The 16,306-nt window shown below is 42.9% G+C and overlaps 1 protein-coding gene across 1 annotated transcript in view; it reads left to right on the forward strand.

Moving 5' to 3' along the window:
* LOC124803359 (formin-2-like) overlaps nt 1-16,306 on the forward strand; it is a 237,603-nt gene that overhangs the window by 169,188 nt on the left and 52,109 nt on the right. The window contains exon 13 of the mRNA XM_047264544.1: nt 7,592-7,721. Within this exon, the coding sequence (XP_047120500.1) occupies nt 7,592-7,721 (130 nt within the window). The remainder of the gene's footprint in view (nt 1-7,591; nt 7,722-16,306) is intronic.

Below are 16,306 nucleotides of genomic sequence, written 5' to 3' on the forward strand. Positions count from 1 at the left end.
TCCTAACGACAATCATCTCAATACTGGCACTTATATCCTGGCTTCTGAGGGGGATACCCTAAGAGAAAAATCAGTTATGTCTTACTGTTGGGACGTAAAACCTTGTATCCCACCTCCCATGCACTGTTTCCAGTGTCACCATTTTGGTAATACATCTTCGTGATGTGAGGTGAATCCTACATACAGTGACTGCAGCTGCCCTCTCCATGTGCGGAGTCCTTGCACCCCACTGCCCAAGTGTGTCAACTGTTTTGGCCTACATTCTCCTTGCTCACAGGATTGCCCAGAATATGAAAAGGAAAAGAAGATTAAGGAATTCAAAACTCTCAACCATCTATCCTACTCCAACAGAAATTCAACTGACTTCATCTGATATCTTTAATGTCTACCTTTGCTCCCCTCGCAAAACCACTCCTTCTCCTCAACCAGAGAAGAAACCTTCTTCTCTGGAATCTCCTGAGGATGAAACTCCCTCTAGGAACCCTCCCCACCTTTCCTGAGCAGCATTTCCACAAGAAGATGCCTCTTACTTTGAGGTGGACATAGGATTCACACTCTGTGGCCCCCGAGGACACTTGTTCTCTTCTGGAGCCTGATATTGCTTTGACTTGCTCTTTTCCTGATGACCCTTCCTCTCGCCCTCCACAGGAAGTCTCAGGCCATCCCCCCTTCCCCCCAACAATACAAGGCATGTCACTCCCTCCCTCTTAACCTGGTACAATCTTAAATTCCTGGATGTCACTTCATCTTTACCAGCGATGGGCACTGACTCAGCATAATGACTGATTGTGACCCATTAATTATCAAGCCAGCCTCTCCTCCAGTGGAACTGCAATGGTTACTATCACCACCTTCAGCAATTTCAGTCTCTTCTTTCTCTCTCTGCTCCATAGCTTCTGCTGTACTACAAGAATCTCATTTTGTGGATACTCATTTGCTGTCTTTTTGTAGTTTCCAAGCCTTCTGCCAGAAATGGGTCAGCCCTTTGCAAGCCTCCGGTGGTGTCTGTATGTTGGTTCATGCAGACATTTAGTTTCTGGGTTCCTCTTCATACTGTGCTTGAAGCAGTGGCTTTTTGGATCAATTTAGACTCTGTGGCAACAACGTGTAATATTTATCTCTATCTCTACCTTCCCCCCCCTCCCCTCCCCAAGCCTAAACTGGCTTCCGGAGATTGCAGCTCTTCTTTCCCTCCTTACTTAAACAGCTCCCTCCCCTCTTCCTTGGGGATTTTTATGCCCATAATCCTCTGTGGGGTGGTACTGTGACCACTTATCATGGCAGGATTGTTGAAGACCTCCTGGCAGGGCTCAATCTTTCCCCTCAACACTGGAAACCCCACACACTTTCGTGTGACACACAATGTTTTCTTGGCCATTAATCTTTCCATCTGTAACCCTGGATTCTTCTCCTCCATTCCATGGGAAGTTCATGATGATTTGTCCAACAGCAATCATTTTCTGACTGTCATATCTTTTCTCCAGCATCACTCACCTGTATGCTCTCTTAGGTGAGCCTTTACTAATGCTGATTTGGATGCATTTCCATCAGCTGCCATTCTACCGTCTCCACTACATGATGGTGTTGATGAGTCCCTATGGAGTCTGACCAATGCCATCCTTTTAGCAGCTGCTTCAGCAGTTCCTTCTTCCTTGGGTACTCCCTCACAGAAGACTGTTCCTTGGTGGACCTCCAAAATTGCTGTGGGTGTTAATCCAATTCTACAAACACCATCCATCTCTCAACCACCTACTGGCATTTCAACAGCTTCATATTTGGGCCTGTTATCTTGTTAAATACCAGAAATGGACTTGCTTGTTGGGAATATGTTGCAGTCATGTGGCCAAATATTCTCTCTTTGTAGGTATGGACAAAGATAAGGTGCAGTTTTGGCTACTGTCTCAGAAACTTTACTGAATGGTGTTATCTTCAACCAGCCTGGACTTCGTCACTGAGTATTTTGCTTGGCATTTCGCCCAGGCCTCTGTGTCAGTCACTATTCACTCACCTACTGAAACACCATCTGGAATTATGCTCTTTATCTTTGATTCCTCACCTGCTGGAGCCCTACAACACTCTGTTTAGTGAGTGGAAATTTGGCAACATGCTAGCCTTCTGACCTGAAATGGCTCCTGGACCAGACTGCATGCGCAACCAAATGCTTCAACAATTATTGGTGGCTAGCCAATGTCATATATTTGCCATTATTAACAATCTCTGGAATGAGAGAGAATTACCTTCCCAATGGCAGGAAGATGTCATTATTTCAGTTTTGAAATTGGGTAAACTGCCACTTCAGATGGACAGCAATCATCCAGTCAGTTTAACCAATGTCTTCTGCAAGTTACTTGAAAATACTGTGTGTTGAAGACTGTATTGGATCCTTGAATCTCAGGACCTTTTTGGCTTTGACCTAAGGTGATTTTCACTGAGGCTGGTCTGCTGCATATAATTTAATCCATCTGGAGTCTGCTATCCAAATGGCTGTTTCCCAGTGTCAACACCTTGTTGGAGTCTTCTTTGATCTACATAAGGTTTACAATATCACTTGATGCCACCACATCCTTGCCACCTTACGTGAGTGGGACCTTCATGACCTGCTCCCGATTTTCATCCAGAACTTCATTTCCTGTCACATTTTCAGTTAAAGGCTGACATCTCCCATAGCAGATCCTCTCTGCAGGAGAAAGGGGTTCTGCAGGGTTCTGTTTTGAGTGTTCCTCTCTCTTTTTAGTGGCTGTCAATAGCCTGGTGGCTACTGCAGAGCCAATGGTGTCTTTCTCAATGCATGCTGATGATTTCTGAATTTATTTTGGTTCATCCACAATGGGTGTTGCTGAACCCAAAGAGCAAGGAGCAAAGAGCAATACATAGAGTGCAGTCTTTGGCTTCCTCTCAATGGCTTCCAATTTTTGGCTGTGTGATCTACATTATGCATTTCTGTTGCTGTACAGTCCATCCACATCCAGATCTGTTGCTTGTTGGCCAGTCCCTCATTGTGATGGACTTTCATTGTATTTTGAGACTAGGCTTTGATGCCCAAGTGATGCTTTCCCATCTTTGTCAACTGAAGTGGACATATTGGTCACACCCCAATGATCATTGAGATCTCAAGTACACCAACTGGGGCATGAACTTTGATTAATACAGCTCTATACAGCATTGGTCCAGTCCCCTCTAGAATATGGGAGTCTTGCATACAACTCAGCGGCACCTTCGATATTACAGATGCAGGACCTGATACCCCATTGTGAGGTACAACTGACAGCTGGTGCCTTTTGGACTAGCCCTGTGTTCAACCTCCTTGTGGAGGTAGGGGTTTCTCCATTGCGGGTTCTGTGCCACGAACAGCTGATCGCTTGTACATTTTGCATTCACTGCTCCCCAGAGCACCTGAACTAGTGGGTAAGGAGCTCCACCTGACCCATCATCAGCCCAGGTCTGGGGTTATGATCACTATCCACATCTGGTCCCTTTTTTCTGAACTCCAGCTGTACCCTCTTCCACCTCTTCTCTGGGCCCACTCACCTTTGTGATTTATCTCTTGACCACAGCTCTGTCTTGCCCTATCACAAAATCTGAAAGATTTGGCTCATCTTGAGGCCTTCACCACCAATTTTTCTCCATTCTTGGTGTGTTTAGAGGTTCACTAGTACCCTGTACTGATGGCTCGATGGTTGATTCTCACACTGGCTTTGCTTAGATTCGTTGAAGATGTAATGGGCTCTGCTCCTTGCTGGATGGCTGCACTGTTTTCACTGCAGAGTTGGTAGCCATCTCTTGTGCTCTTGAGCATATTTGTTTCTGCACCAGTGAGTCCTTCCTCATCTGTAGTGACTCTTTCAGCAGTTTCCAAGCTCTTAATCAGTGTCACCCTCTACATCCCTTGGTATCCCTTGGTCCTGACTATCCAACATTCACTTTTTGCCCTTGAACAATATGGACACTCAGTGATCCTTGACTGAACCGTAGGTCATACTGAGATCCTGGAGAATGAACTCGTTGAGAGGCTGGCCAAATTGTCAACCAGCAAGCTGTCTCTCGAGATGAGTATATGGAATAAGATGTTTGATCGGTATTTTGCCATCAAGTTATAAGGTTTTGGAATATGGAATGGAGTATTATGACTTTTCCAAACAAGCTATGGGTTATAAATGAGACAACAAATTTCTGTAGGTATTCCATGCAGTCCTCTCCTAAGGACTCAATCATCCTTTGCTGGATCCACATCGGCCATACAACTCATGGTCATCTCCTTCATTGCAAGGGCTTGCACGCTGTCATTGTGGTGCCCATGTGATGGTGGTCCATATTGTGCCGGACTGTTCTAATGTAACCACACTCCAGCAGACTCTTAATCTGACTCACTCACTGCAGAGTTAGCAGGCAATGCCTGAGTGGCTTACCTGTGTTTACAGTTTATTTGTGAAGGGATTTTTTACCATCCTCTCTAAGGAAGGGCACCTCAGCCTTGGTGACCCATTGAGGGGCTGGCAGGTCACCCTGTTGCCTCCTTTGCTCTGAACAAGTAGTTTTGTGCCCCAGCCCTCTCCCTATCCAACCTTTTTCTCTTACTCCTGCTTCTCACATGTTCTGTTTGACCTGATGTTCTTCCTCTGTTCTCCTGTGCTTCTCTTGCCCTGTCTGTGTCACTAGTCTTTTCTGGGTACTAAGTGGGGTGACACTGATAAGTGATGGGAGGTATGTTCCTGTTGCACCTCCTCTGGCTGCTCCCAGGATGGGGACCTAATCCGCCTGTCTTTCTTTCCCCCCTATTCTTTCTCCTTTCTCTAGGCTTTGTTGACCTTCAGTAGACCTTGGGGTTTTCTTTCCTTAGGTTATGTGTGCTAGGCCTTTCTTTGATGTATAGTTTCGTTGCCTTGCCTGTTCCATGTAGGAGGGACCGACAGCCTCATAGTTTGGTTCCTTTAATCATTCAACCGACCAACCTTTCCCTCTTCTGCCACCTGCCCATTGCCTGTTGTCCTCCCATGTGTAACTTGCAGTGCTGCTGCCTGTATGTGAGTGATCTTTCTTTGAACCATTTCTTTCTTGCATCTTCCCCCTCCCCCCCACTGTTTCTTCTCAGTCAGGAATAGTTTTATACATATTAATATTTTGATGATGATGTAAAGACAGCACAATATGGTAATGTATGTAAGAAAATGTATGAATGTGTTAAGATTGTACTGTTCTGCACAGAGTGAACATTGGGAAAATGTTGTTACGTGGGTGTCTGATGCAAACATAACACATCATCTGCTTTTGTAGATGACCTGGAGCTAGTAAAGACAAAAGGGTGACTATCACGAGCTTTTTAAATTTAAACACTGTTGACTTTTACATTTTATTTTCGATGTTTAGCAGTCCAAATTTATCTCAAAGTGCAGAGCTATAGATTCTGTTGTACCCGGTATCTCAAAAACATGGTACCAAGTCCAGAGCCACAGTCACAATGGAGACAATAGATGTCCTCCAAAGTCTGGTATTAGGTCTCACTCTCTCCTCATTGTATGTCAGTGTTGTGGTGTTTGTTCTGTCCCATTGTAAATACAATATGCATGCTGATGACCTCCAGCTGTACTAAAGCACAAAACCAATTAACTTGACATCATCTGGGAATATCAGTGCTGACGTGCGGCCTATTAAAATGGGCATATAGTGGAATGTTGAAGGTCAATCTATCCAAAACTGAAGTATTCTAGGCTGATTAGCTCAAAATTTAAAAATGCATAACATTTTTAATCTTAAATGGAACAGACATGAATTCTTCCTCAGTGAAGAGTCTATTAGTATGAACAGATGAAAATGCTAACTAGAGTGAACACAAAGCTACAGTTTGTAAAGAGGTGTCACTGTCTTTCTTCCAAAAATATAAGTAGATCTTCCTTTGGTACCTGAAAGGGACCTGCACTACCAGCTCGGGTTGTTTGCAGAAATGATATTCTGCAAAGTATTTCTGAGGACACCTCATGACAGTAGAGCTGGTGATGAAGGTCTGCATTCACTATTTGTCATGTTGGGCTTTTTGATTATACGTCACCATCTGTAACTATCCTAGCTACATAGAGGCAGGTAGACAGACAGATTACCATTCACGTAGTTTCTGTTGTCATCCTATCATTGTAAATCTGTCCTTGACCTCATGTTCTTGGTACACACTGTAGCGTTGTTCTTGGGGGACGAAAATAAAAAGAACTGTTAATTTTTTTTAATGTCGAAAAGGTGAATATTTTTGGTGGGCCACTTGGCAACAGAATCAGGGATTTATTACGCTATTATAATAACATACGTTGACCATTAAATACCTGAATAAGAGCAGCATATTGATATATATATTTGAGATCGCTCGGAAGAAACATTATCATTTCTGTGCATTTTTATAGTCGCGATGTAGTCATACCCGGATCAACACTAAGGGACCAGAAGACTTATAGACTTTAAAAGAAATGCAACACTACACAATTAAAAAAAAAGTTGGTTCAGAAATAATAGGAAAACGATAATGTTCCTTCTGCCTCATGCTGCGTTCGGCCTATCAGCGTGATCGCAATTTCTGATGATGAAGTAACACAAAATAATTAACAGTTAAGTAAATAAGGAGATGGACTCATCAAGGTTAATTTACGAAAATAAGCACACTTATCTTTAACACACGTTTTTTTTTTTTTTTAATGCTACGTACCTTTTCATATTAAATTACAATAGATGACCATTGTGGTTAAATACTTTATACATAACAGTCAAAATGTCCTCTTGATGCTGTCTGTTCGATATCAGTTACTAGAAACTACATCTTTTCTGATTGTAAAAAATAACAATTAGCATATTCACTCAATATTTTCACATCAAATATAAAATACAGTTGTGGAACGCAGCAAGTCCGCGTCCGCCTCTCATGGAATACAAACAGTAAAAGGTGAGGCGCCAAAAGCCTCATTTGTCTTGAAACAACAGAATTCTTTTTTATACCATTAATCGATACATGTACATAGAGATTTACTGGCACCGCGCAAGAACGGCAAAGATAAAGAATAATAGATTCTGTCGCTGCTATGCGATGATTCATTTCTTTTACTTTACAATTGTTCGATAACTTTAGGCCATCAGGCGTTTACTATTGAGCGTATATTAATGTTTGTGAGGCGAAAATTACTAATATTACAACACCATCAAACGGGCACCTTCTACAAGTCCTGTTTATTAGCGGGTACTTGAATCTGAAATGATCTCCCTCTCCATTCCAAAGAAATGAATCCCACCACCAGCTTCAAAAGACAACTAATCAGCAATCCACACAACACTGTATGTCTTTGTCTCTCTCATCAATCTCTTAAATCATAAAACCAAAATTACCTCCAAATCATAGACAAGTCTTGTGGTGGTGCAGTCTCTCTCTCTCTCTCTCTCTCTCTCTCTCTCTCTCTGAACTGTGATGTAAAGATGTAAAAAGCACTGTATCAACTGTGAAATTTTATGGCATGTTCTGAAGTTTTAATGACTAGTGTGAATTTTTGCTAATAACATAAGTTTTAATATGGTCAACATCTGTAACATTACCATTAACATTCTTTTGAATTTTTGTTTTTAGAAATGTGATGATCCATTAAATCCTGAAATGGCTTTACCTGTACCTGAACCAGGAGATATTGAAAGGGCGGCAGTTGCTAATTTCGAAGACCTCACTGTTGACTTACAAAAACTAGAGAGAGACTTGACAGGTACCATCATATATATTTTGATACTGATGATAATTTTGTGGTGTTTTACACAAATAACTTACATGACAATTATAAAATGAGCACTCTTTAAATAATACTGATATTTTACCATGAATATGTAGGTATTTAAATGTGTATTTTACAATTCACCTGACAGTGTGTGGGAGTGAGTATTTCTGTTATGACTGCATTATCCTCTGTTACCTATTCCATTCAAAAATGGATCATTTTGAAAGTGACTGTTAGTAAAAATCTGTATGAGCTCTAATTTCTCTGATTTTATCACTGTGATCATTACAGGAGAATTATGTGGAAGGAATTAATTTATAGTTTGATTCTTCATGGAACATACATTCTTGTAATTTAGACAGTAAGCCTCTCTGTGATGTACAATGCCTTTCGTGTAAGTGTCTCCTGAGTTTGTTAAGCATCTCTGTTATACTCCCAGGCTTACTAAACAATCTCATGATGAAACATGCCTCTCTTTGTCTGATATTTCTGTCACTTCTTTCAATCTAACTGATGAGCAATACTCAAGAACTGGTCCAACAAACGTATTGTAAGCCACTTCTTTTGTGGGTGAATTACATTTTCTTAATAGTCTCTCAGTGAATTTCAGCCTGGCATCTTCTCTTTCTGTGGTTTGTACTATGTGGTTATTCCACTAAGTGTTGCTCTGGATGGTTACTTCTAGGTATTTTACTGTAGTTGGTGCTCCCAGTGTTTTGTTGCCAATACTGTAACTGAACAATAAATCATCTCTTTACCTATTCATGCACAACATGTACAGTTTATATATATTCAAAACCAACTGCCAGTCCTACACAAATCACGGAACCTCACAAAGTTTTCCTGTTCTCCTCTACAGTCTTCTGTCATCATAAACTTCCTACAGGCAAAAATGTTAACCATTAATTCGTGAATATCTGTTGTGTTGTATTGGGGGTACCCTTGAAATTAGTTTTACATATGTTATTTTTTCTTTTAAGTACAACATAATTGATATAATGTGCAAGGGAGATGTGAAACCAATCACAAATCTGTACTGATACTCAGTAAGTGCGTATTTTGTTCACTACATGACAGTACAGCAGTGCACAACACCTTGAAGTCAAAGAGCACAGCTTTATCCAGGGTAAAATTGTCCATGCCACTCTCACGTATGAAAAGTGAAATCTGTGTTTTACAAGATCTAAATTTCATAATTCATGTTGATTTTTATACGGCACATTTTTGTTCTCAAAAAAGATCACAATGTATGAGCATAATACATGTTCCCTATGTCTACAACAAATTGATGTCGGTGATACGGGTCTGTAATTGTGTCTCGGTCTGATGACACTTCTTTAAAACAGGAATGACTGGACCTTTTTTTCCCAATCCCCAAGTATCCTTTGTTGCTGATAGGGCTGTAGCCAAGTTATTTTGCCTAATCTTTGTAGAATCACACAGGTGTAGATGGCTCTCTTGTGTAGATCAGTTTTAGTTTATTTTCTATTCTGCTGTCACTTATCTCAATATCTAAGAGTGGAAAGTCCTGGGTGGAATAACAATAAAATGGAAATACTGTTTTCCCCACCTCCCTGCCCCACAGCTTTCTGATGCTGCACCTTAGTTCCAACACACTCCTTCAAACAGCTTCTCTCTCTCTCTCTCTCTCTCTCTCTCTCTCTCTCTCTCTCTCTCTCTCTCTCTCTCTCTCTCTCTCTCTCCACCCAAACTCTACTATCCTTTCTCTGCCCCCTCCAGATCGCTGCTTGCACCCAAGTGATAGTTGCATTCCGGCCCAACATGCTGGAGTTGGTGGTCATGTGTGCATGAGGTGTGCTTGGTTGTGTGTTATGAATGGTATGTGTTTCTCTTTTGCTGATGAAGACTATGATTGAAAGCTTTATGTGAGTGTCTTGTAATTGTGCCTGTCTGCAAGTTCAAGTGTCTTCTTCACAGTAAGTGGCAAACTATGTTTTCCTACTTTGTTAATAAAATGGAGAGGATAGATTGCTGCCCACCACATAGAGGAGGCGTTGATTTGTAGACAGGCAAAATGAAAAGACTGCTAAAATGTTAAGCTTTCAGATGAGGTTCTTTTTCATATATAGAAAACACAGCCCGACAGGCTCTAGTGCACAGAGACAGAGGCCATGCGTGCATGTGAGTTGTGCTTGTTTGAATTTGTGTGTGTTTCCTACTTCACAAGAAAGTCCTTGTCTGAGAGCTTAATATTTAAGCAGTCTTTTTCATTGTACTTGCCAGCAGCTCTGTGCTTCCTCTTTGTGGTAAGTAGCATTCTATCCTCCTTCCATTGTTGCTATCTCATATCTGTCATTTCAGCCTTTGTGTGATAATTAGACGATTGACCAATTTCGTGAGGGAAAAACAAATTTGGAAGACAAAAATCACTATTTTGATCTACTCTTCGCGATCTTCTGATTTGATATCACAGAGTAACTGAATAGATGATTTTGATTTCCTTACTGATTTGCAGAAGATCAAATGTTCTTAAGATTGTTATTCAGGCTGTTAGGCAAAATCAAGCTTTTGAATTCACTGATTGATTTTCTTGTTGCTATCTTTAAACTAATTTTGGATTTGGTTTGCTTTTGTTTTCCAGACAACTCTGAATTTGCTTAAATATGTGATGGAGTATTGTTTGCTTTCATAGCAACTTCTCAACACAGCTATAGAACAATGGTGGGTTATCTGTAGCCTTTACAACCTTGCTCACACATATTGATGTAAGATGTACTGTATAGTGTTCCTGAATTTTATCCATCTTTGCTGTACATCTTCATCCTCAGAGCTGAATATTTGGTAAAAATAAATAAATAAATAAAAATCCCACCTTTCTTAACATACATTGCAACACTCTTAGTCAATGATATTGCCACCCTCAGGTGCTCAGCATCTATTTGCTGTATGGGCTTGGTGACTCCAGAGTTCCTGAGCTGGTGACTCATAAGTGCTGTCAGTCCCCTGTCAGTATAAGCTCTGGGCATGCTTCAGTGGCCGGCCGAAGTGGCCGTGCGGTTAAAGGCGCTGCAGTCTGGAACTGCAAGACCGCTACGGTCGCAGGTTCGAATCCTGCCTCGGGCATGGATGTTTGTGATGTCCTTAGGTTAGTTAGGTTTAACTAGTTCTAAGTTCTAGGGGACTAATGACCTCAGCAGTTGAGTCCCATAGTGCTCAGAGCCATGCTTCAGTGACCATCATGCAGTGCAGCAGTAGAACAATATGTGTCTATGGGAATGGGGATCTTGGCTTGACTGCCCAGATCTTGAGGGTGGAATAAACCTTTATAGAAAACCCCTCAGTCTCAAGGTATGCTGTGTGCTGATGGGACACAAGGCTGTTGAGCTGACACAATCATTAGCGAGCAACCTCTGGGAAACCTGTTGTGCCTCAGTTGTATAAGGCTTACTCAGGCATGCAGGGCTTTTATCTGAATCAACCCTTATTTCACCTAGCTGCTCATGGGACTGAGATGGAACCCTCAAAATCTTCTTTTTCTCCACCCAGCAGGAAGGATGTACTGCCTGGGAGTATTCACAACCATTCATCCAAGAGAATGAGACAGGCTAGTCCTCCCAATAGTAAGAATACTTTGGCCTTCAGTAACAGGGTGAATAATAATGGTTTTTTGGTGATGAAGAGGAAGAAGGGGAAGCCGGGGTACACATTTTTCAACTGTCCCCATTGATATTTATCAATGCCTGTAGGCGGTGAAAGGTCTAGATTTCATTATAAACTTCATTTTTCGAGAGCTGCAAGATCACCAATGATATCTGTACAGATACCAGCTTCATTTGAAAAAGTGTCAACCATCTATATCCACATTGGTTTGGAAGGCCTTGCTGGCACTTTAATATCTATAAAATGACTGCATAATTGCTCATTGTTGATCGAAACTAACAGGTCAAAGCAGGTGGAACTTCTTAAAAAGTCACAAACTGCATGAATATGATGTCATTGTTGAGATTCACATCTCTCTCAACTCCAGCAAGGGCGTTGTTACTGGGTGATATTATGGACATGGACAATGTGGAATTGAAACAAGAATGGGCATCTGAGGGGATAGTAAATGTGGAGCAACAAAAGTGAAGAACACTGAAAAGACTGCCACCTTCACTGTCACATTCAGTTCTCAGACACTGCCTTAATGTGTTATGGTATGGTTTCTTTGACTTAATGTTCAATGTTACATACAAAAACATTTTCAGTACTATAAATTACAGCGTTTTGGCCATACAACCATGAGTTGTGGAGGTGAAGCAATCTGTGCGAAGTGTCAAAAAGCAGCTCATGAAGCTGGGACTGACTGCCCATCTCCAGCGATTTGTGTCAAGTTCTCTGGAAACCACACAATCTGGAGCAGAGACTGCCCTATTTTTACTGAGGAACACAAAATACAGGAAGTAAGTGACCAAGCAAGTCCCCTATGCTGAAGCCAAAAAATAGTATGATGACAAAACCCCCTGTCTTTGCCACCTCATTTTCTTCCACGGTGTAGAAACCTATTGACAAGGTGGATGCTTCAACACAGATGATGTCTAGCGTGCCTGTACCCACCACAAGCACCTGTACTTGTACATGCCAGGGCAAAGGATTAAGGACAAAGCAATCCAAACAGGTGCAACAGGAAAGACCAACCATAATTCTGCAGTGAGCATCCAGAAAGCATACACAAAGCAGAGTGCCTCTCAATGCCCCCTTCCACCCCCTGCTCCCCCCATCCATGATGGGACATGGTGCAGGGAAAGAATGCAGACGTTCAGGTCACAAGCTGTCCTGGGCGCCATCAATGTCATTCTAGCACATCTGACTGAAGAGGAGGACGTCATGGAGTTAGATGCCTTAGATCCAGGTAGTCCCTCCACTTGCCCTCACCCTCAAAATTGCTTCACCTCCCCAGTGCAAAGATAGAGGTAAATTAAAACCATGCCGATGACATGGCTCCCATACTACAGTGGAACTTGTGTGGGTTTAGGACTCACATGGAAGAACTGAAACTCCCAGCACAGGCCTGCCCTTTGTGCTTGTGTTCACAAGAAACACATTTTATGGATACAGATGTCCCTGTTCTATGGGGCTATATGCTATACTGCAAGGATTACGTGTGGGGGGAAAGGGCCAAGGGAAGGGTCGCAGTGTTTGTCACTAATACACACCATTCTTCTGCTCTCTCCCTGGCTACTGACCTGAAAGCAGTAGTAGTTGAAATTCATGCACATCGGAGGCTTACATTTTGCTCTCTGTATTTACCTCCACTGGATGCAGGAGAGTCTGAGGGTCTCATAGATCTTATGGAACAGCTCCCTTGACCATTTCTCCTACTGGGAGACTTCAATGCCCATCATGTCCCGTGGGGCTCATCCTCTACTTGCTCTTGGGGTTGGGTTTTGCAGAGCCTCCTGACATCTCAAGAATTGTGCATCCTAAACACTGATGCTCCCACTCATTTCTGTGCTGCTGTTGGATCATTCTTGACCATCAACCTCTCTCTCTGCTATCCAGCTTTCATTGACTGTGTTCACTGGGAGGTCATTGACAACATTCATTCCAGCGACAAACACCGTGAAAACATCCAGGAATGGGTGAACCACATCACTTGTGTAATTCATCATGCCGCTGACGTGTCTATACCACAATCTTTCATTTATCTTAGGAGGGGATCCCGTACCTTGGTGGACAGAAGTGTGCCATTCAGCCATCTGGGCAACATGGTCTAAATGCTGCTTGACTGTGGACAACCTCACTGCCTTTTGAGTTAAGAGAGCCATGCTCAAGGCATCATTAAGGAGCGCAAAAAATGGTCATGGCAAGCGTTTGTGGTCTCCATTAACCTTTCCACTTGTTATATGAAAGTACTGGAAGCCATCAGAAGGATTTCTGGTAAAGGCAGCCATTTACCAATAGCAGCAGTTGTGAAACAGCCATGTCTCCAAATGACACTCAGAGACCTCACTCATAAGCTGGCCAAACATTTTGCAAAAACTACAGATGATGCAAGCCAGCATCTAGCATTTTATCATTACCACCCTCAGGGGCTGATTTGCTGGGTATGGGATTGGCGACCCTGGGGTTCCTGAGCTGGGGACTGGTAAGCGCCGCCAATCCCCTGTCACCATAAGCTCTGGGAGTGCTTCAGTGACCACAGCATGGCTCGCTGGTGGAATGTTGTGTGTCTCAGGAAATGGGGATCTTGGCTTGACCACCTGGATCGTGAGGACAGGATAAACCTCTATAAAAAGCCCCACAATCTCAAGGTGCACTGCGTGCTGATGGGATGCGTGGCTGTTGGGGTGGAACAGTCATTAGCAGGCAACCTATTGGGACATCAGTTGTATAAGGCTTACTCAGGCATGCAGGGCTCTGTCTGAGTGGACCATTATTTCCCTAGCTGCCCATGGAACCAAGATGGAACCCTTGAAATCATTATCTTCTCCTCCCAGTGGGAAGGGTGTACTGCATGGGAGTATTCACACCCCTTTATCCAAAAGAAAGAGAGGTGCTAGTCCTCCTGATACTAAGAATACTTTGGACTGCAGTAACAGGGCTCATGGAGTAATGAATAACAATATGTTTCTGGTGATAAAGAGGAAGGAGGGGACATTTTATATCGATAAGAGTTTGTAAGGCTTTGCTCCAACATTAAAATCTATAAAAAAATGTGTAATTGCTCATTGTTAGTTGAAACTAACAGGTGAAAGCAGGTAGACTTTCTTAAGAAATTGCAGAAACTGGGTGACCATGATGTCGTTGTTGAGATGCACACCTCTCTCAACTCCAGTAACGGCATTGTCACATGCTGAGATAACATGGACATGGACATAGCAGAACTGAAGCAAGAAGTGACATCCCAGGGAATAGTCAATGTGGAGCAACAAATGTGCAGGAATAATGGAACAACTGAAAAGGCTGCCACTTTCACTGTCACATTCAATTCTCTGACACTGCCCGAACGTTTTATGGCGGGGTTCTTTTGACTTAATGTTTAGCCTTGCATTTCAAACCCTATGTGGTGCTATAAAGGCCAGTGTTTTGGCCATACAACCAGGAGTTGTGGAGGTGAAGTGATCTGCAGGAACTGGGGAAAAGCCACTCATGATGCTGTGACTAACTGCCCATTTCTGGTGATCTGCATCAACTGCAAGGGAAAAGAGTAAGGACAAAGCAATCCAGGCAGCTGCACCAGGAAAGACCAACAACAGTTCCGCAGTGAGCATCCAGAAGCTACAAGAAAAGCAGAGTGCCACAAATGCCCCCTTTTCCCCTCATCCTCGAAGTGATGGGTGCAGGGAAAGACCCATGACATTCAGGTCAAAAGCTGTTGTGAGCACAGTCAGACGTCATTCTTTCCTGTCTCACTGATGAGGAGTATATCATGGAGTTAGATGCCTTGGATCCATGCAGCGCACCCATTCCCCCTTTTTCTTAAATTGCTTCACCTCCCTGGTGCAAAGATAGCGGTAAATTGAAACCGCACTGATGACAAAGCTTCCATACTACAGTGGAACATGTATGGATTCAGGACTCATGTGGAGGAACTGAAACTCCTAGCACTGGCACATCCCTTGTGCTTTTGTTTACAACAAACACATTTTAAAGATACAGATGCCCCTGTGTTACAGGGATATACAGTATACCACAAGGATGACCTATCGAGGGAAAGGGCTAAGGGATGTGTCACAGTGTTTGTCACTAATGCGTACCACTCCTCTGCCCTCCCCTTGGCTACTGACCTGCAAGCAGTTGCAGTTAAAAGTCATGTGTGTCAAAGGATCACTATTTGCTCCCTGTACTTACCTTCACAAAATGCACTAGACTTTAGGCTCTCACGGATCTTATCACACAACTCCCGCAACCATTCCTCTTCCTGGGAACCTTCAATGCCCATCATGTCCTGTGGGGCTCGACCAATACTTGCCCTCGGGGTTGGGTTTTGAAGGGACTTGTGATGTCTCACGAGCTGTGCATCCTCAACATGGGTACTCACACACACATTTCTCTACTGCTACTGGGTCATTCTCAGCCATCAACCTCTCTTTCTGTTCTCCCACCCTTGCCAACACTGTTCAGTGGGAGGTCACTGGTGACCTTCATTCCAGTGACCACTTCCCAATCCATCTTCACCTACTAAATGGCTCACCACCTGAAGTCAAGCCTCCAAAATGGACGGTCAGCTGGGCTAATTGCACATGTTTCAGCCAGCTAGCTGTGTTCAAACACTGCAACAGCATCCAAGGATGGGTGGACCACATCACATGAGTGATCCAGTGAGCCACTGACCTCTCCATCCCACAGTCCTTAGGTCATCTTAGGAGGCAACCAGTACCTTGTTTGAAAGATGAGTGCTGTTCCATGATCCAGGAAACGTGTATGGCTCTTCGACATTTTAAATGCCAACTGACAGCAGACGGCCTTAGGGGCATTCAAGTCGCGAGGGCCAAGGCTTGATGCATCATTAAGGACAGTAAGAAAAGGTCATGGCAAACATTCCTGGACTACATCAATTGTTCCACTTCTTCTATAAAAGTATGGAAATCCATCTGGAAGATTTCTGGTAAATGCAGCCATTTACCGATAGC

This window comes from Schistocerca piceifrons, chromosome 6 (assembly GCF_021461385.2).
Source record: "Schistocerca piceifrons isolate TAMUIC-IGC-003096 chromosome 6, iqSchPice1.1, whole genome shotgun sequence".
In the NCBI taxonomy this organism is placed as follows: Eukaryota; Metazoa; Arthropoda; class Insecta; order Orthoptera; family Acrididae; genus Schistocerca; species Schistocerca piceifrons.